Source organism: Pipistrellus kuhlii, unplaced genomic scaffold (genome assembly GCF_014108245.1).
Source record: "Pipistrellus kuhlii isolate mPipKuh1 unplaced genomic scaffold, mPipKuh1.p scaffold_m20_p_1, whole genome shotgun sequence".
NCBI lineage: Eukaryota > Metazoa > Chordata > Mammalia > Chiroptera > Vespertilionidae > Pipistrellus > Pipistrellus kuhlii.
In genome coordinates this window covers 111,073,040-111,094,983 of record NW_023425404.1, presented here as the reverse complement: position 1 = coordinate 111,094,983, position 21,944 = coordinate 111,073,040, and the positions used below count along the sequence as shown (strand labels likewise).

General features: G+C 39.2%; 1 protein-coding gene across 14 annotated transcripts in view; it reads right to left on the bottom strand.

Annotated features, from left to right (window-relative positions):
* MLLT10 (MLLT10 histone lysine methyltransferase DOT1L cofactor) overlaps positions 1-21,944 on the bottom strand; it is a 227,516-nt gene that overhangs the window by 134,618 nt on the left and 70,954 nt on the right. For all 14 annotated transcript variants that reach the window (XM_045587996.1, XM_036459672.2, XM_036459663.2 and 11 more), the window contains one exon: positions 16,277-16,386. In XM_045587996.1, coding sequence (XP_045443952.1) covers positions 16,277-16,386 — 110 coding nt within the window. The remainder of the gene's footprint in view (positions 1-16,276; positions 16,387-21,944) is intronic.

Genomic DNA, 21,944 nt, shown 5'->3' with positions numbered 1-21,944 from the left:
TCCCCAGCTCCAGCTCCAGCGCAGTAGTGCAGAGGTTCTGCCCTGTGCACCTTAAGAACAAATAGCTCAGCAGCTCTGCCTGAGAGGACTGACTTTTGGAACAGACCTTGGAGGAGTTCATGCCTAAGGGCTCTGTCAAAAGCACTCAGGTATTGAGCAATTAAAATAAAACTAGCAGCTCCAGCCAGAAGGTTAACATAGAGAACCAGAGAAAGATAGCAAATAAGGGCTATCCTAGGATCACACTCCTCTGTGGGGGTCCAAAAGGCTATGTTCGTGAAGTAGGTTATACCCAATCAGGATAAATTGAAGTGGGATTTGGGGCAAATTTAAAAGCATTTCCTAAAGCCACAAAATTACACAAAAAGACTCAAAGGGCTTTAGTACAACCTATTATCAAAAACTGGCTGAACAATAAGTTACTCTGAGGGCAACTCCTAAGAATTCAGACTTGAAAATAAAATCACACTCACACCTGATGGTCTAAAACAGCATTTTTCAACCGCTGTTCCGCGGCACACTAGTGTGCCGCGAGATGTTGCCTGGTGTGCCGTAGGTGCAGACAACACAAGAATTTTATAATTTTTCACTATTTTGTTTACTTAATATTTCATAATAAAGTAATTATAAAATACTTTCTTTGTGTTTATTTGATTCCTATTCAAGAGAATTACTTTATATATAGTCAATATAGGCACAGAGTTAAATTTTTTAACATTTTCTAATGGTGGTGTGCCTCGTGATTTTTTTCATGAAACAAGTGTGCCTTTGCCCAAAAAAGGTTGAAAAACACTGGTCTAAAAGACTGTTTGAATGCTCAAGGCTTCATGTTCTCAGAAAGGACTGAGAACCTTGGGGATGATCTCTTTGGAAAATAAATCTAAGTCACATGCATACATAAAATGACCAAAGGACTAAAATCTAACTAGCTAAGGGTGTTTAAGCACTATCTTTGACTAATAAGTGTTTTATTTTAACCCAAAGGCAACATAAGAAGTCAGATTTGGGGGGAGAGGGGGGGTAAACTCTTGCAGAGTGGCTCAGTTGGTTGAAGTGTCTTTCCATACACCAAAGCCTGGAGGGTTCGATTCCTGGTCAGGGCACATACCTAAGTTATGGGTTCAATCCCCAGTAGGGGTATATACAGGAGGCAACAGATCAATGTGCAGACGTTGAGCTACTATGGGTTGGACTGTGTCTACTTCAAAAAGTTATGTGAAGTCCTAATAAACCCCCAGTATCTCAGGTGTCATCTTATTTGGAAATTAGGTAACTGCAGATATAATTGGTTAACAGTAGGTCTTTGGGAGGTAGGGTGGGCCCTTAAAACCAATATAACTAGTGTCCTGAGAGGAAGGTGGCCACATAACACAGAGACAAAGGAAGAATACCATGTGGATGAAGGTGGAGATTGAGGTGCTACATATACAAGCCAAGGAATGACCAGGATTCCCCGCCATCACCAGAAGCTAGAACAGAGGCATGAAACAGATTCAGAAGAAACCAACCCTGTCAATTTTTGCATTTGAGACTTCTAGCTTCCATTACTATGAGAGAATAAATTTCTATTTTTTTAAGCCACCCAGTTACAGCAGCCCTAGAAAATTAGTACAGAAGCTATATAAAAAATTGGCTAATGTTTTGGAGTTAGGTAATCAATGTGTGTGTAAGGGTGAAGGGTGGTTTCATTATATTATTTTAAACATACAATTTACAAAATAGTTAAAAATAAAGAAAAGAAACAATGTTATACTAATAAAAATTAAAACTTTACAAAAACAGAAGTATCCAAATTAGAAAACATTTGAACAATAAATTAAAAACTCCCAAAATGTTTAAAAATAAAAAAATCCCAAATTTTTATGTGAAAGAAAACAAAAACAAAAAAAAGAGGACATGACGAAGTATTCAACATTTTAAAAAGAAAATATCAATTTGTAAAGAAAACATCAGTTATTTTTATACTCTTATAAACATAATAGAGGCCCAGTGCATGAAACTCATGCACAGGAGGGAGAGGAGGGATGGTGTCCCTCAGCCCTGCCTGCACCCTCTCCAATCTGGGAACCTTCAAGGGATGTCCGACAGTCCGACATCCCTCTCACAATCCAGGACTGCTGGCTCCCAATTGCTCGCCTGCCTTTCTGATTGCCCTTACCGCTTCTGCCTGCTACCCTGATCACTCTCCTGCCAGCCTGATTGATGTCTAACTGCTCCCCTGCCAGCCTGTTTGCCCCCAACTTCCCTCCTCTGCCGGCCTGGTCACCCCTAACTGCCCTCCCTTGCAGGCATGGTGCCTCCCAACTGTCTTCCCCTGCTGGCCATCTTGTGGTGGCCATCTTGTGTCCACATAGGGGCAGGATCTTTGACCACATGGGGGCAGCCATATTGTGTGTTGGAGTGATGGTCAATCTGCATATTACTCTTTTATTAGATAGGATAGAGGCCTGGTGCACGGGTGGGGATCAACTGGTTTGCCCTGAAGGGTGTCCAGGATCAGGGTGGGAGTTCCCCTGGGGTGTGGAGCGGCCTGAGCGAGGGGCCCGTGATGGTTTGCAGGCCAGCCACGCCCCCTGGCAATCCAAGAAGAGGCTCTGGTATCTGGAATTTATTTACCTTCTACAATTGAAACTTTGTAGCTTAGAGCAGAGCCAAGCCTCCTGTTCGCTCCATGGCTGGCAGCCATTTCTGTTTGGATTTGTTTCCCTTCTATAATTGAAACTCTGTAGCCTAGGCCAGCAAGGGCAGGCAGACAGCTTGGCATCCTCCATTGCCTGGGAAACCCAAGCCTCCCTCCTGTTCTTTGTGGCTGTAGCCATCTTCGTTGGGTTTATTTGCATACTTGCTCTGATTGGCTGTGGGCGTGGCTGGTGGGTGTGGCTTGTGAGTATAGGGGAGTTAATTTGCATATTACTCTTTTATTAGGTATGATATATGCCCTTAATGGCATACAGCACACCAATCCTATAACCTATTTCAATGGCATACAGCACACCAATCCTATAACCTATTTCAATCCAAACTTTTGTGCAGATAACATGCATTTCTTTATTTCCTCATCAATATAAGAAGAGGTGGTAGATACAAAAGGCATTTGACTTATCCCCTAAAAGAGGGGTCTCATGGTGTTATTTGGGAATGAGTGGTCACAGTTTCAGAGCAAGTCAACGCTTCCAACTTTCAAAAGAAAAAATAGAGAAAAAAAAACTATAATGGGATGGGGGGAAATGGCAAGCTGAGAATTCTATAATTTGAGAAAAATTCTTGCCAACAGTAGTAAACCTGATCGATATTACAACTTGTTGCTAGGTGTTCTGCTTCCATTTTACACTATTTCATGGTCTTCCTCCTCCTCCTTCCCTTCCGCTCCACCCCTCCTCTTCCAATACCCTTCAACATTTCATGCAAAACAAATCGACAAACATAATCTATCTTATATAATGAAAGACCAGCGACCATAACAGCAGAACGACCACTTGACCAGTCTCTATAAGGTGCACTGACCAACTCTTGGCTACTTTTGCCAGCCTGCAGGCTCTTTGCCAGTGGCAAACTGGGAACCAGGGTGGGTGGCAGCGAGGACCGGACTGGCAAGCAGGCAGAATGAATGACCTCTTGGTCCCTTTCCCAAGCCCGCAGGCTCCGATCGCCAATGGCGAATGGGGAACAAGGGGGGGGGGGGGGCCGGGCAGCACCAGGCCAAGGCCCCTGCCCCGCCAGTTTCCATACACACAGAAGGCGACCCACGGTAGGAGTGGGGCCAGCAAGTAGGCACAACACCTGACCTCTTGGTCCCTTTGCCATCAGGATCCCAGCACCGGATGGTGAACAGGGAACCAGGGTGGCAGCCAGGGAAGATGGCCCTGATAGAAAGCTAGGCATATGGACCGTACCCATGCACAATTTCATGTGCCAGGCTTCTAGTATACTTATAAAATCCTAATCAAACAAACGACCAGTCAACCTGTTGCTATGACACACACTGACCATCTGAGGAAGGACACTCAATGCACAGGATGGGGCTCCCTCCTCTATGGATTGGGCTTGTGGGGGTCAGGCCAGAACCGGCAGTCCAACATCCCCCAAAGTGTCCCAGACTGGGAGAGGGCACATGCCAGGCTGAGGGGCCTCTAGTAAAATAAAAGAAACATATAGAGCAAACACATATAAGGAATACTACAAAAAGGAAAGAAAAAACACACTTGATAAATGGATACACTAAGTTTCTGAAACAGAAGATTCAATATTGTAAAAAGGTAAATTCTTCCCCAAAATAATATTTTGTTTTAATGCCAGTATAATGAAAATTGTATTTTGTTAGTTGTAGTGCTCATCTGGAGAAATACATGACAATATATGGTCTACCATGTACTAAGATGTATATAAAGCCATAATAATTTAAAATAATGTGCTATTTTAGATATATCAATATAACAGGAAAAATATCAAGAATACCTAATAATTCAATAATGATCCAAACATTATTTCAAAACCTATAAAAAACATAAGATTATTCAATAATATTTAAAAAATTATCTGACCATGTGGGAAGAAAAAAGTTCAATACTCACCATATTCTAACGATATTCTAAAATTGACTCTAAATGGATAAAAGATTTAAGTCAAAATAATTCATTCTTCCCTCTACCCTCCCTCCCTACTCTTTGTCTACTTTAGACTTAAATCATGAGGTAGGGCCAAACATGTCAGCATCTATGCTGAAAAGGAGAGGGCAGCCCCACACAACTGTCAGAGCCCCAGTAGGGTTGACTCCCACGAGAGGACTGGGGATAGGGGTAGAGTCAGTGTCACAACCTGAACAAGGGTATTCTTGACATATTATTGGGTGTTCTTGATATTTTTCTTGAATAAGGTGAGGAGACCAACCATAGAGCAGAGTGGGAGGGATTGGTGGTGAAAGAGGCAGCTATGCAGGAAAGCAGCTAACAACCCAGAGTGAGGTGCAGAACCTGAATAAGGTTAGAATGGGCTTTGCATTAAGGCATGACAGCAATAAAAGACTTCATAATACACACCTACACACAAATTGATAAAATAAGTAAGCATATTGAGGATTATAGGAGTCAAGTTTCTCATTGTCTGGCATGAAAGTCTTAAATATGAAAAGAAAAAAAAATTAGAATAAATCCTGTGTAGTCAGATTTGGAGAAGTTATTAAAATTTATGGTTCTCTATATAGAGATTAATAGATACAAAAAAATAGGTATGTGTGCATATATATATAACTCTATCAGAAAAATCATTGTGACCTCACAGTCTTCAATATATACATACGTACAGAAAAAATGAAGAAATGTGTATATATCTCCGTATATAGATACATAAGTTTATTTCCTAACTATCCTTATTAAGAGGGTTTGGGAGTAGCAATATCCTAATAACAATATGCACACTTGGCCGAAATCAATTTGGCTCAGTGGATAGAGCGTCAGCCTGCGGACTGAAGGGTCCCGGGTTCGATTCCGGTCGAGAGCATGTACGTTGGTTGCGGGTACATCCCCAGTAGAGGGTGTGCAAGAGGCAGCTGATCGATGATTCTCTCTGATGGATGTTTCTAGCTCTCTATCCCTCTCTCTTCCTCTCTGTAAAAAAAAAAAAAAAAAAAAAAAAAATCAATGTTGGTACCCATGTTGGTTTCTAAATCAATTCTCACCAAAAAGGAGAAATGGTGATTCCAGGGCTAGGGCACAACAGAAATCTGAAATATACTATGTGTCAGAAGTAAAGAACTGCTCAGAGAATGGTAGAAATATGTCAAAAACAAAGAAATAGCTTGAAGAGGTCCTACCAGCCAAACCTGAGGTATTAGGAGCATCAAAATAAACATAAATAATGAAAAATGACCCATTAAAACAAAATAGTCAAACAGTCCATATTAGTCAATACTAATATAAACAATTGGAGAGAGGAAAAATCTATTTCTTAACGTGGAATGCCAACAGATGAATGTAAAATAAATGATGGAATTAGAAAAGCACCACTTACTATTTATCACAGTAATAAGTTAATTAACCTAAGAAACAATAAAGGATGCTAGAAATTAGTGGGTAAAAGGCATAAGGAACAAGATATTTACATACAAAGTACTTCCCACAAAATGCAAAATTATTGATTATAAACGGGGAAAAGATTAACCTTCCAATGGAAAAATCTTACAGGCATCACTTTAACCAAGTGATCAAGGTAATATCACCAGTAATGGAAAAATCATGTACCACCTGCTAAGATGTAATGAGAAGAACTCAGCATCACTTCCATGATATTCCTGCCAAAAACATATAATCTGAATTTAATCATGAGGAAACCAAAAAAAAGGAAAAAATCCAAGTAGAGGGAAATTCTATTAAAATATCTGCCTGCAATCTTCTAAAGGTAAAGAAAACAGGGAAAAACAGAGATTATTTTTCAGATTAAAGGAGACTTAAAAAGACAAAATGCATTCTGCAATCTTTTGGCTATGAAAGACAGTATGGGAAACTTTTTCTTTAATTTGAAAAGTAATGAGATCTGTGAAATACAGAATAATGCACAAATGTTAATTTTTGATTTTGATGGCCACAATCTGGTCATGTAGGAGAAAGTCAACCCAAGGGTAAGTCTCCTTCCATCACTACAAATTTGACTCCCTTTACCCTTTTCCACCTTCCCCCCAAATCTCTTTCCCACTGCTGGTTTCCATATCGTTGTCTATATCTATGACTTTTTGTCTTATTTGATAGTAAAATCCTATCATTGTTGTCTTTTTAACCCGACTTATTTCACTTGGCATGATATTCTGAAGATCTATCTGTTGTCGCAAATTACAATATTTTATTGGGTCGGCAACTAGGTAATTGCGTATTTTTTAAAGAAAATCAAAGACAATTTTTTCATGGAACTAAATAACTTTATTCTGTAATGTATTGCCCATTTTGATCAATGACCTTTTGCCATCTTTCAGGCAGCATCATAATCTCACGTTAAAAAAACTTCTGGTTTTTATTAGCAAAAAACTGAATCAGGTACGATTTGACATCATCATCATTATTGAAATTTTTACCACTCAAGGAGTTTTGTAAAGATCGAAACAAAAAGTAATCAGATGGTGCAAGGTCAGGACTATATGGTGGATGTGGCAAAACATCCCAACCAAGCTCCATTAATTTTTGCCGAGTGACCAAAGATGTGTGTGGCCTTGCATTGTCATGATGGAATACAACACCTTTTCGATTTGTCAATTCGGGCCGCTTTTCTTCAACTGCATTGTTTAATTTCGTTAGTTGTTCAATGTAGACATCAGAATTGATCGTTCGGTTGGGTGGTAAGAGTTCAAAGTAGACAATTCCTTTGTAATCCCACCAAACTGATAACAAAACCTTCTTTTGATGAATATCAGCTTTTGATGTTGTTTGAGTTGGTTCACCTGGCCTGCTCCAAGATCTTTTCCACTTGATATTGTTGTAAACAACCCATTTTTCATCGCCAGTTATCAGTCGTTTTAAAAATGGACCATTTTCATTACGTTTCTTTAGCAAATCACAGCTGCTAATGCGTTGCGTTAACTGTGATTCTTTCAGTTCGTGAGGAACCCATGTATCGAGTTTTTGAACATAGCCAAGTTGTTTTAAGTGATTTTCAATGCATGTATGTGATACATGAAGCTTCTCTGCAATCTCACGTGTTGTACTGTGACAGTCCGAATTGATTATTGCTTTGATTAGGGCGTCATCAACTTTAACTGGACGACCAGAGCGTTTTTCATCTTTGAGTGAAAAATCACCAGAACGAAATTTGGCAAACCAATTTTGACACTGCCGTTCTTTTAAGGCTTCGTCACCATAAACAGCACATAACTTTTTATGAGCTTGCGATGTGTTTTTCCCTTTGCGGAAATAAAAAAGCAAAATATGACGAAAATGTTCCTTTTGATTTTCCATTTTTCAACGAATGCCAAACGAAAACTACAAAACAGATCAAAAAACTTTTTTCACTGATTAACAGCTGAATAGCCAACTATCAAATAACAAAATGTGTTTTACATTTGTACTACGTCTGCAAACCTAAAAATTCAACTGAAGCCATATATGTGTGAAACCCGCAATTACTTAGCTGCCGACCCAATATCTTTAATTATAGCTAATAGTTTTCCATTACATATACATGCATACCACATCTTATTTATCCAATCATCTAGCGAAGGACACTTTGTTTGTTTCCCTATCCAGACCATAGTGAATAATGTTGCAATGAAGATATGGATACATATATCTTTCTGAATAAATGTTTTCAAATTTTTTGGATACCCAGAAGAGTGTTTGCTAGGTCATATGGTAACTCTATTCTTAATTTTTTGAGGAATCTCGATACTGTTTCCCACAGTGGCTATACCAGTTTACATTCCTATCATCAGTGTACAAGTATTCCATAGCTACTCTACCATTTATTACTTTGTCTTATTGATAATAGGCAATCAAACAGGTGTAAGGTGGTATTTCATTGTAGTTTTAATTTGCATTTCCATAATAGCTGGTGAAATTTCACATCTTTTCATTTATCTGTTGGCCATTTGTATGTCTTTCTTGGGAGAAGTTTGTATTCAGGTCCTCTGCTCATTTTTTAATTGGATTATTTGTTTTTGTTTTTGTTTTTGATTTCTAGAAGTTCCTTATATATTTTTTATATAAACCCCTTATTGGAGGTCTTGTTTGCAAATATCTTCTTCCATTCTTCAAATTTTCCCAGTATGATTTATTGAAGGGATTTTCTTTTCTCCATTGTATGATTGTGGCTCTTTTGTCAAAAATTATTTATTCATGGAAGCTGAAGGAGGAACCAAGATGGCGGCATAGGTAAACACCTAACTGCAGCATCACACAACAATTTCAAAAAAAATACAACTAAAATACAAAATGGACATTATCCAGAACTACAGGAAAGTTGACTGACTGGAAATTCTACAACTATTGATAGAAGGAAAGAGAAAACCAGAAGGAAAATCAGAGGAGCTATAAAAGCCTAAGGTACATAGACACGGTGTGCACAAGGGGAGAAGACGGAGCCTGAGAGGAGGGGGTGGCTGAGTGCCTGGCTGGCATTCCCTAGCGGGAAGGAGATAAAAGCTCCGGGCTGTGCTGAACCCCAGTTCCAACAGCACTGAACCCCAATTCTGGGCAAGACCCTGGGGACCCAGGTTCATACAGAGGGAATCTAGGCTGTAAGGCAGAGCGGCGAAAGGCATTCCTATAGTCACGCTCATTACACACAGAGGATGGACTGTTGACTCTGCTGCTAGATTGCCCTAGAGGGAAGGATACAAAAGCTCTGGACTGTGCTGAGCCCCAGTTCTGACTGTGCTGAGCCCCAGTTCTAGGCCAGACCATGAGGACACAGTCTCATACGAAGGGAATCTGGGCTGTAAGGTGGAAACTCAGGGGAGTGGCAAAAGGCTGTTCCGGAGGCGCCCAAGTTGCGCACAAAGGACAAACTGTTGACTGTGCCGCTTGATTGCCCTAGTGGGAAGGAAACAAAAGCTCCACACTGCTCTGAACCCCACTTCCAACCCTAGTTCCAACTGCACTGAACCCCAGTTCCGGGCTCATTGGGGGAGAGACTAGACTGTCTGGTAGCACCTTTCTCTCAGAGGTGCTTGCAGCTGAGTACCAAAGGACACTGAGGAACACTGAGACTCAGGAATCTCATAGGGCGGGGCTGATGGGAAGCCAAGGGTGTAGGCTCCACCCTGAAACTCCGCCCCATCCAAGCTGAGCACAGAGGCTTGGCTTTTACAATTTTCCATGTCTAGTAGAACAAGGCTGACTCCCGGCATAGACACAGCTGATCCTCACAGCCAATTGGCCTGGAGGTCAGTTCCTCCCAGTGATACCAACAACAATCAAGACTTAACTACAACAAGGCTGTACACACAGTCCACAAGGGGTGCACCAAGAATGTCCACCTCAGGTAACTGGGAGGCTGACCCACTGAACCATATAGGACACTTTAGCACACAAAGCCACCTTACCAACTCAGGGAAGATGCGAAAATGCTGAGACAAGGAAATAGATCACAAACGAAAGAAATGGAGGACAAAAAATGACTGGATGTAGAGTTGAAAACCACACTTATAAGGTTTTTCAAGAATTTCCTAGAAAAGGCCGATAAAATAAATGAGACCTATGAGGATATGAAAAGGGATCAACTAGAAATAAAGAATACATTGCCTGAAATAAAAAAATTATACAGAGTCCTAAAAACAGAATGGAAGATCGCAAAAATCAAGTCATAGATTTGGAACATAAAGAGCCAGAGGACACACTTCTGCAGAATCAAGAAGACAAGAGATCCAGAAAGCTGAAGATAATGTAAGAAACCTCTGGGACAACTTCAAGCGAACCAACATTATAATTATGGGAGTCCCACTCAGTGGATAGAGCATTAGCCTGTGGACCGAAAGGTCCCAGGTTCGATTCTGGTCAATGGCATGTACATTGGTTGCAGGCACATCCCCGGGGGGGATGCAAGAGGCAGCTGGTCGATGTATTTCTCTCATGGATATTTCTAGCTCTCTATCTCTCTCCCTTCCTCTCTGTGAAAAATCAATAAAATGTATTTTTTTTTAAAGGATTATGGGGGTCCCAGAAGGAGAGAGAGAGCAAGATACTGAAAGAATTCTGGAAGAAACAGTGACAGAAAACTTCCCCCACCTGGTGAAAGAATTAGACTTACAAGTCCAGGAAGCACACCGAACCCCAAACAAAAGAAATCCAAATAGGACCACACCAAGACACATCATAATTAAAATGCCAAGAGCAAAAGACAAAGAGAGAATATTAAAAGCAGCAAGAGCAAAGCAGGCAGTTAGGAGCACCCATCAGCTGATTTCTCAACAGAAACCATGCAGGCCAGACGGGAATGGCAAGAAATATTCAAGGTAATGAATAGCAAGAACCTACAGCCAAAAATACTCTACCCAGCAAAGCTATCACTCAGAATCGAAGGCCAGTTAAAGAGCTTCACAAATAAAAAAAAAAGCTAAAGGAGTTCATCACCACCAAACCAGTATTATATAAAATGCTAAAAGGTGTTCTTTAAAAAGAAGAAAAAGAAGACAAAAGTAAAGACAAAAATTATGAACAACAAATACATATTTATCAACAAGTGAATCTAAAAGTCAAGTGAATTAAAAATATGAGCAGAATAAACTGGTGAATGTAATAGACTAAGGGGCATAGAATGGGAGGGGATTGATAATTCTCAGGGGGAAAAAAGTGTCTGTGTGGGGGTACGAAAAGAGATTGGACAAAAATCATATACCTATGGATGAAGATATTGGGGGGGGGCAGCAGACGGTGCAGTGGGAACCAGGTGGAGGGGAGAAGAAGCAATTGTAATAATCTGAACAATAAAGATTTATTTTTTTTAAAAAGAATCATTTAAAAAATAATATAAATTGAAGAAGATAAAAAAAGAGAAGCATATATATATATATATATATATATATATATATATCTCCTTCACATCCTTTGATAAGTTTATTCTTAGGTATTTTATTCTTTCAGTGGTGAGTGCAAAAGAAATTTTTTCATTTCTTTTTCTGAAATTTAATTGTTAGTCTATAGAAACAAAATATAATTTTGTATATTGATTTTGTATCCTGCAACTTTACTTTATTGTTTTATTGTTTCTAATAGTTTTATAAGACATCCTTAGGGCTTTCTATATAAAGAATCATGTCATCTGCAATAAGTAAAAATTTAACTTCATTTTCCCCAATTTAGATGCCTTTTATTCCTTTTTCTTGCCTGACGGCTCTGGCTAACATTTCCAATGCTATATTGAATAACAGTGGTGAGAGTTGGCATCCTTGTCTTGTTCATGATCTTAAAGGAAAAATTTCTTGTCTTTCAGCAACGAATATGATGATAATTGAGGGTCTGTCATATATGGTCTTTATTATGTTGTGATACTTCCCTTTTATACCCATAGTGTTGAGTGTTTTAATAGTAAATGGATATTGTATCTTATCAAATGCTTTCTCTGCATCTACTGATATGCTCATATAATTTTTACCCTTTATGTTTGTTAATGTGGTATGTCATATTAATCAATTTATATGTTGAAGTAACCTTGAGCTCCTATAATAAACCCCACTTGACTGTTATATATTATATTATCTTAATGTATTTTAATTTCACACAATATATTTTTTGAAGTTTCCAAAATGCATATACCCTTTACACAAAAATTATGTTGGCATGTGCGTGCCAAACATCAATTGAGGTACTTCAACAATATGGGTATTCTTTAATTAAATTGCAGTTTACCAGAAATAATAATACTCTGTGTTACATATTAAATATCCACTACAAGTAATAGCAAAAATATAACTTATTGATACAAAAAGATGTTCAGATTAATATTTTTTTTAAAACTGAGTATAGCCGAAACTCTTTTGGCTCAGTGGATAGAGCATCGGTCTGTGGACTGAAAGGTCCCAGGTTCAATTCTGATTAAGGGCATGTACACTGGTTGCAAGCACACCCCCAGTAGGGGGTGTGCAGGAGGCATCTGGTCGATGTTTCTCTCTCATCAATGTTTCTAGCTCTCTATCCTTCTCCCTTCCTCTCTATAGAAAATCAATAAAAGATATTTTTTATAAAATTATATATAAAAAATACAGTACAGTGGTGCCTCACACAACGAACTTAATTCGTTCCAGGAGCAAGTTCGTTATGCGAAAAGTTCGTTATGTGAAACGCGTTTTCCCATAACAATACATGTTAAAAAAAAATAATTCGTTCTGTAGCATAAAATATGCTAAGATGACATAAAAAAAGATAAATTTTTTGTTATTATTTTTATTTAGATACATCTAAAAACATAATTTTTAAAAAAAAAAAACACATTTTTTTAATTTTAAGACAGACTAAGTAGAGTCTACCGAATCTTGCACATCTTCATCCATTTTCTGCTTTTTGGCCGATGGTTTCATGAAAAACCTGTCCAAAGTCGTTTGTTTTTCTCTTTTCTCCAACATCTGCCGGAAATAACGGACAAGAGTATCGGAGTAAAGATCGTTGATCCTGTTTGCTTCAGCTGAATCCGGATAGTGGGCATTGGTAAACTCCTGAACTGCTTTCCATTTGACCAGGATGTTCTTGATGTCAGCAGTTGGGATTGGTTGATTGTTTGATTGTTGCTCCTCGTTATCAGATGACGCTTCCCTTTGAGCATTGTCCTGTTGCTGGACCAGAAGTGCTTGGAGCTCTTCAGTTGTCAGCTCTTCTTCGTGTTCCTCAATAAGCTCCTCTACATCCTCTTCCTCTACTTCTAATTCCAACCTTTGGGCCACTGTGATGATGTCCTTCACCACTTCTGTGTCATCAACTATGTACTGCTTCTTCCTGGGTCCACGAAGGCACAAGCATCTTCCAAGCAGAAATGAGGGTCCTTTGTGACAATTCTTCCCAGGCCTTCTGTATAAGTCGTATTGCCATAAGGACATCAAATTTCTCCTTCCAAAACTTTCGGACAGTCATATTGTCTCCACCAAACTCGCATTCTTCAAACACCTTATTAAAGAGGGCTCTAGTGTAGAGTTTTTTAAAGTTCGCAATAACTTGCTGATCCATTGGCTGAAGAATGGATGTGGTGTTTGGTGGCAAATACTGCACCTTGATAAAAGGATAATTTTCCTGCAATATTTCCTCTAGGTCTTTTGGGTGAGAAGGGGCATTGTCAAGTATCAGAAGGGCTTTGAGCGGCAGTTCTTTTTCCAGCAAGAATTTCTTCACGGCAGGAGCAAAGGTTTCCAGAATCCATTCGTTGAAGATAACTTGGGTCACCCAGGCTTTTTGATTGGACTTCCAATGGACGGGCAGTTTGGACTTAATAACGTTATTTTTCTTGAAAATTCTTGGATTTTCAGAGTGATAAACCAATAGAGGTTTGATCTTGAGGTCTCCGCTGGCATTAGACGAAAACATAAGGGTAAGTCTGTCCTTCATGGCTTTGTGTCCTGGCAATTTCTTCTCCTCTTTTGTAATGAAGGTTCTGCTCGGCATTCTTTTCCAGAAAAGACCCGTTTCATCGGCATTGAACACTTGTTGTGGGCAGTATCCTTCATCCTTAATACATTTTTGAAAGTTAATAGAGAACTTTTCTGCTTCTTTCTTGTCAGCACTGCCAGCCTCACCATGCATAGTAACGCTGTGGATTCCACACCTTTTCTTAAATCTAAAAAACCACCCCCTGCTGGCTTTGAATTCTTCTTCATTATCTTGATTGCTGCTACTTCCAGGGACGTTTTTCTTTAGATCGTCATAAATTCTCTTGGCTTTGTGACAGATAATATCTTGGGTTGTTACGTCACCTTTCACCTGCCTGTCCTTAATCCAAATCGCTAATAGCCTCTCCATTTCCTCGTGGATTGAAGACCTATGTTTTTCATGAAATAGTTTTGATACTCCTTTGGCTACTTTGGCTGATTTGATTGCATCCTTATTTGTCAAAATGGTGAAAATGGTGGTCTTGCTGAGGCCAAACTCTTTGACGAGGTCACACTGTTTTACCCCACATTCACTCCTTCTAATTATTTCCTGTTTCATTTCAACAGAAATCACCTTCCTGCTTTTTTTAGAAGCCATGATATAAAAAAAATATTGAGTTTAACTTAAAAGGACGACTGCCGTGATACGTGCGTGATTTAATTCGTAATGAAGAACGATTGCCGCGATACGTGCTTAAGTTAAGCGCAGTGACTAACGACTGCCTGCAGTGCCTGCGCGGAAGGATGCAATACATCGGCAGCGATCGTGGAAGCTCGGGCGAAGCAGTCGTGGAAGCTCGGGCAAAGCGGTCGTGGAAGCTCGGGCGACTTCGTTGTGTGAAACGAAGTTCGTTGTATGAATCATGAAATGAAGTTCGTTGTGTGCAGCGTTCGCTGTGCGAGGCGTTCTTTATGCGAGGCACCACTGTATAATCAATATAATCCAATATTACGTCCGTAAAAATGCACACACAAAATGTAGAAAGATGTGAATGAGAAGATTTAGGATGATTTTTGTCTTGAACTTTTCTACACATCTTTCTGTATTTTCAGAATTTTTAAATGTTAAATCTGCATTATAAATGTTTAATAAAATTTTTCTAAAACCATAGAACTGGCTGCAGTAATACTTTCTCCCACTGATGGAATAAATCAACAGGTACTTAAAATAAATGGTAACACTAAACGGCACAGTGGGTAATGGAAAAATCATCTAAGATGCAAAAGAGAATCAAACAATAATATATATTTATGAACTTTAAAAAATATATTAAGAGAAAACAGCAAACATTAACTAAGGTTTTAAAAAAGCTAACAATATGCAGAAGCTGGTATGGCTCAGTGGATAGAGCATTAGCCTACGAACTGAAAGGTCCCATGTTTCTGGCTCTCTGTCTTTCTCCCTTCTTCTCTGTAAAAAAATCAATAAAATATATTTAAAAAAAATAAAGGTAACAATAAATATCCTATTGTGGTGGTAGAAAATAATTTGAGGAAGGGAGAACAGCAAGAAATATTCTGCAACAGGATTATCTTTTAAAAAAGGATATATGATATCATAATGAGTATTATACCAAACAGTAATTAATTCAAACTTAATAGAACCTTGCTATCTGAAAGAACACAGAATTTCAATAATTCTTAAAGGACAAATCCATAAGGAGTAAAATGTCAGATAAATGTTAGAATATTAAATACCTAGATGAATATAAAAAGGTAATATAGTCGAAACCGGTTTGGCTCAATGGCAGAGCGTCAGTCTGCAAACTGAAAGGTCCCAGGTTCGATTCCAGTCAGGGGCATATACATTGGTTGCGGGCACATCCCCGGTGGGGGGTCTGCAAGAGGCAGCTGGTTGATGTTTCTCTCTCATTGATGTTTCTAGCTCTCTATCCCTCTCTCCTCCTCTCTGTTAAAAAAAAAAAAAAAAAAATCAATAAAATATATTTTTTAAAAAAGGTAATAATTTTTTTTTTAAAAAGGTAATATAGTTTTATTTGTTTATTTGTTTGTACTCCTGGGACCTTAGTAATGTATTTTAATAATTGTAGTTTATCATAGTAATTATACTTGGTCCAAATATCTCTGGGATTTGATGAAGACCTTTAATTTCAATTTTCTAATGTAGGCCTATAATAAAACAAAATTTTAAAAACTCCTTTACATTTCCCAGCTTCACAACAAAAAAAAAATTATATGCAAATATCAATAGAATAGTATCTACTGTACCTTATTATAACGATCATGTGGAACAGACTGTAAAACAATTGGTTCCATTGTAGAAACATTGGCAAATTGTACCTCTGGAATATACAGGGCACAAACCACATGAGCCCAACCTGAAATAAATAAATAAAAATAACATACTTTTCCAGTTTTCAATGAAGGTTTTTCAAAGATACATAAAATTAGTGACTATCTAAAGAGATCCATTAAGTGCTTACCTAAGCAAATATACAACAAAATAAAATTTCATTATTGACTTAATAGTCAAAACACTACTAATAAAGCACTCTTACTCATTCCTGTAGTTGAATGCATAGTAACACAAATAAGAAAAACATTTTAAAATTCAGGTTCTGGCACTGACTGACTTCTTATAAATAATTCAGATCAAAACTACTTCTGAGAACCACTGTAAAAAATGAGAATTTTTATAGTTAAATATCAAAAATAAAAAATTTAATAATTTAATCTTGAATGTCAACATTAAATTGTTTACTTTCATATTAATGTTAATATTTTTAATTGATATTTTACTATTAACATTAGTTACTTTAATATTTCACTTAAAATACTGTTAATAATTGCCCTAGCTGGGTTTGCTCAGTGGATAGCCCATCAGCCTGCAGAATGAAGAGACCTGGGTTCAATTCTGGTCAAGGGCACATACATGCCTGGGTTGTGGGCTTGATTCCCAGTAGGGGGCAGCAGGATGCAGCCAATCAATGACTCTCTCTCATCATTGATGTTTCTCTCTCTCTCTCTCCCCCTCTCCCTTCCTCTTTGAAATCAATAAAAACGTATTTTTAAAAATTATTCTAATAATTGATATTAAATTAATTCTTTTAATTCTCAAAATATGCCTGAAGATATCAAAGAGCTGATATGATAGTGAGGAGTTAATGATTCAAAATTGGAAAAGGATAAAAATCAAGGTTGGTGTGTAGCTTTCAGCTACCGTGTTTGCCCGAAAATAAGACATCCTCCGAAAATAAGACCTAGTGCATGGAAAGATAGGACATCCCCTGAAAATAAGACCTAGCTCAACTTTGGGAGAAAAAATTAATATAAGACACTGTCTTATTTTCGGGGAAACGGTATGTTTGCCACCCAGGGGATTTTTGCCTACTTTAGAGAAAGCAGCACAGAGGAAAAAGCTGCTTTTCACAAACTCGGAAGGCTGGAAATATAGTTTTATATTCACAGACAACCAAAGATAGAAAGGGAACTATTATATCTAGTTCACCACATTTCAGCAAAAACAAGAAAGGCTGCAAGGCAGGAATAATAATTAACTAAAAATACACAGGTCCTCACCTGGCTACAGTGGCTCAGTGCTTGAGTATGGACCTATATATGAACAGTGAGGTCACAGATCGAATCCCAGGCATGTGGGTTCAAGCCCCAATGAGGAGTGTGACAGAGGAAGGCAACCAGTGATAAGCTCTCATTATTGATGTTTCTATCTCTTTCTCCCCCCCCCTCCCCTTCTCTGTGAAATCAATAAAAATGTATTTTTTTAAAAAGAGAAAAAACAGCCGAAACCCGTTTGGCTCAGTTTTAGAGCATTGGTCTGCGGACTGAAAGGTCCCAGGTTCGATTCCGGTCAGGGGCATGTACATTGGTTGCGGGCACATCCCTGATAGGGGGTGTGCAAGAGGCAGCTGATCGATGTTTCTCTCTCATCGACGTTTCTAGCTCTCTATCTCTCTGTGAAAAATCAGTAAAATACATTAAAAAAATAAATAAATAAAATTTAAAAAAATAAAAAAGAGGAAAAACATATCACCAAACAGAAAAAGTATATGAAGAGAACAAATAGCTCTTTACAATATGAAAAGATGGTCAGATTTACTTATAAAAATGGGAAATGTGCATGCGCAGAGACATCAATTTTCACCTATTGGTTACCAATGGTGTAGAAAACAGCTTTTATGGTTATTTGTGGCTGGGCACATAATTTGGTACAAACACTAGGGAGAATAATTTGGAATCATCTACCAAAATTAATTATAAAATCCCGTTGACCGTACAGTTCCAATTCTGGGAATTAATAATCTTACAGATGTACTTGCATACAAGCAAAATGGCACATAAAACACAGCCTATTGCCCTGACCGGTTTGGCCCAGGTCCGATTCAGGTCAAGAGCATGTACCTTGATTGTGGGCACATACCCACTGGGGAGTGTATAGGAGGCAGCTGATGGATGTTTCTCTCTCATCAATGTTTCTAACTCTCTAACTCAATCAGAGAAGGGGCCAAAATCTAAAATCCAGCCTAAATCGCTGGCCGAATGGTTTACTGAACAGTCATAAACTGTCACTGTGATGGAAACGCAGCGGAGTGCAGTGATGACAGCCCGGTGCGGGCCACATTGCAAGGCCTGGCGGAACGGATTTGGCCCGCGGGCCTTGTGTTTGACACATGTGCTCTATCCATTTCCCTTCCTCTCTGTAAAAAATCAATGAAATAGCCAAAGCAGGTTTGGCTCAGTGGTAGAGCGTCGGTCTGCGGACTGAAAGATCCCAGGTTTGATTGTGGTCAAGGGCATGTACATTGGTTGCGGGCACATCCCCAGTAGAGGGTGTGCAAGAGGCAACTGGTCGATGTTTCTCTCTCATCGACGTTTCTAGCTCTCTATCTCTCTCCCTTCCTCTCTGTAAAAAATCAATAAAATATATATATTTTTTAAATCAATGAAATATGTTTTTTAAAAAACATCCTATCTAATAAAAAAGTAATAGGCAAATTGACCATCACTCCAACACACAAGATGACCACCACCATGTGGACACAATATTGCCGCCACAAGAAAGCTAGCAGAGGAGGGCAATTATGGGCAATCAGGCCAGTAGGGGAGGGCAGTTGGGGGCAATCAGGCCTGCAGGGGAGGGCAGATAGGGGTGATTGGGCTGGCAGAGGAGGGCAGTTAAGGGGGACCAGGCATGCAGGGGAGAGCAGATGGGGGCAATTGGGCCAGCAGGGGAGCAGTTAAGTGTCAGATCAGGCTGGCAGGGAAGTGGTTAGGGGTGACCAGGCTGGCAGGCAGAAGTGGTTAGGGATAGTCAGGCAGACAGCCAGGCAAGCAGTTGGGAGCCAGCAGTCCTGAATTGTGAGAGGGATGTCTGCTGCCCTCGAGGGGGTCCCAGATTAGAAAGGGTTCAGGCTGGGCTGAGGGATACACACACCCCTCACCACCACCCTCATGCATGAATTTCATGCACCAGGCCTCTAGTCCTATATAATAAAAGTCTAATATGCTAAGTGTCTAGTCGTCTGGTCGTCCATTCAACCAATCAAAGCATAGTATGCTAATTATATGCTAAGGCCACTCAACTGCTCCCTATGATGTGCACTGGCCACCAGGAGGCAGTTAATAGGTCGACCAGTCACTATGACATGCACTGACCACCAGGAGGCAGATGCTCCAACTGGTAGATTAGCTTGCTGCTGGGGTCCAGCAGATCAGGACTGAGTGAAAAAGACAGGACACATCCTGGAGCCCTCCCATGGTCCCTTTCCAGTTGGCCAACATCCAGAATCCCTCTCCAGCCCTGAACATGCACAGGTGAGTCCCTCAGTCTGGCCTGCACCCTCTCACAACTGGTGATCCCTCAGGAGATGTCCGAGAGTTGGCATCGGCAAGATCCCACAAGCCATGCCAACGGACCCCACTGGTGCACAAATTAGTGCACTGGGCCTTTAGTCTATAATAATGAAGCATAATATAATAATTAGACCTGACAACCTTCCCAATGAAGCCAGTACTGTGAGGAAAGCCTGGGTTCTGGGTACCTGCTGGCAGCCAGAGGTAAGCCTGGGTCTTGGGTGCCAGAGGAAAGCCAGTGCCAGCAGCTGGGGAAAGGAAGGCCTATTCTTGCACAAATTTTGTGCATCGGGCCTCTAGTTAGTCATAAAAGCAGAAGATTAGAAAGTCCATCAATTGGTGACTAATTGTATATAACAGTGTAAATAAAGCAAAACTCTTTTAACTATACTGTTGAGATAAAATGTTCTGTGAAAATAATTAGGATGTAAGACTGTGTAATATTCATCCAAAATAAAAATTGGAGCCTTGGCCAGTGTGGTTCAGTTGGTTGAGTGTCATCCCATGCACTGAAAGGTCAACTGTCCGATTCAAAGTCAGGACCCATTCTCAGGTTACAGGTAGACCCTATTAGGGCGCACAGGGAGGCAACATTTTTCTCCCCCTCCTTTCTCTCAGAAATAAAGTGTTTTTTAAACTGGAGGAAACATTTGCTTATTCATATGTATCTACATATGTCAAAAAAATAATAACAGCAATTGGCTTGGTGGTAGGAAAGTTGTTGAGGAACTAGGCAAATGGTGAAGAGGAGTAGGAAAGACTTAATATTTTTAAAATTTTTCAAAATGTGACTATATAATTTGAACAATAAATTAAAATATGTAAATATATGTATTGTAAAAAATTGTGTTTTTCTTTTTTATTTACTGATACCATTACTGTATTCTTTCCCAAAAATATTTTATTCAATAAATGGCAATAGAAATATTAAAGATATGTACAAAACAATGAAACTAGACCACACTCTTACACCATACACAAGAATAAACTCAAAAGTATTAAAGACTCACATGTTAGACTCAAAACCATAAAAATCCTAGAAGAAAACAAAGGCAGTAAAATCTCGGACATTTCTTGTAGCAATTTTTTTTTTCCTACTATATCTCGGAGGCAAGGGAAACAAAAGAAAAAATAAAAAAATGGGACTACACATAAAATTAAAAAGCTTTTGCTCAGCAAAGGACACCTTCAACAAAATGAAAAGATAACCACTCAATGGGGGAATATATTTGCTGATAAAACTGATTAAGGGGCTAATACCCAAAAGTTATAGAGAACTTACGAAACTCAAGACCAAAAAAATAATAATAATAATACAATTAATAAATGGGCAAAGGATCAGACTACACATGATAAAGGAACTACTAGACCCGGACAGACCTCAAAAGGGGTTAATATCAAAAAAATTTTTACATATATTTAATTGATTTTTTACAAAGAGGAAGAGAGAGGGATAGAGAGTCAGAAACATCCACAAAAGAGAATCATTGATCAGCTGCCTCTTGCACACCCCCTGCTGAGGATGTGCCCGCAACCAAGGTACATGCCCTTGACCGGAATCGAACCTGGGACCCTTGAGTCTGCAGGCCAACGCTCTATCCACTGAGCCAAACCGGTTTCAGCTATAAGTATATTTTAATATAAAAACTGTCAATAAAATGACAGTAATGGGAGGTTTTTCCTTTCTTTCATCTGGTTTTCAATTTTTTTTCCAAAAGTGGTCATGATACCTTTTGTAATTTAAGAAGTATGTTAATGCCAGCACTTAATGTTACAAGAGTGGAGAGAGTGACAGGGAGGGTCCCCGCAGCCACACAGAAGCATGAACTGGCGCCGCCTCAAAGGGGTTCGCACCGAGCGAAGCGGTGCCGTCTCCCAGGGCTTTGCTTCCACACAGACTGGCCAAACCTCAATGGCGACCAAAGTCACAAAGGAAACTCACACGGCACAGAAGTCTCTACTGCACTCACAGATTTGTAAACATTCAGTTCTCAGAATGAAAGATATTTCTTTTAATGCCAATAACATTTCAATTACTTAAAAAATATTAACAGCTTCCAAATAT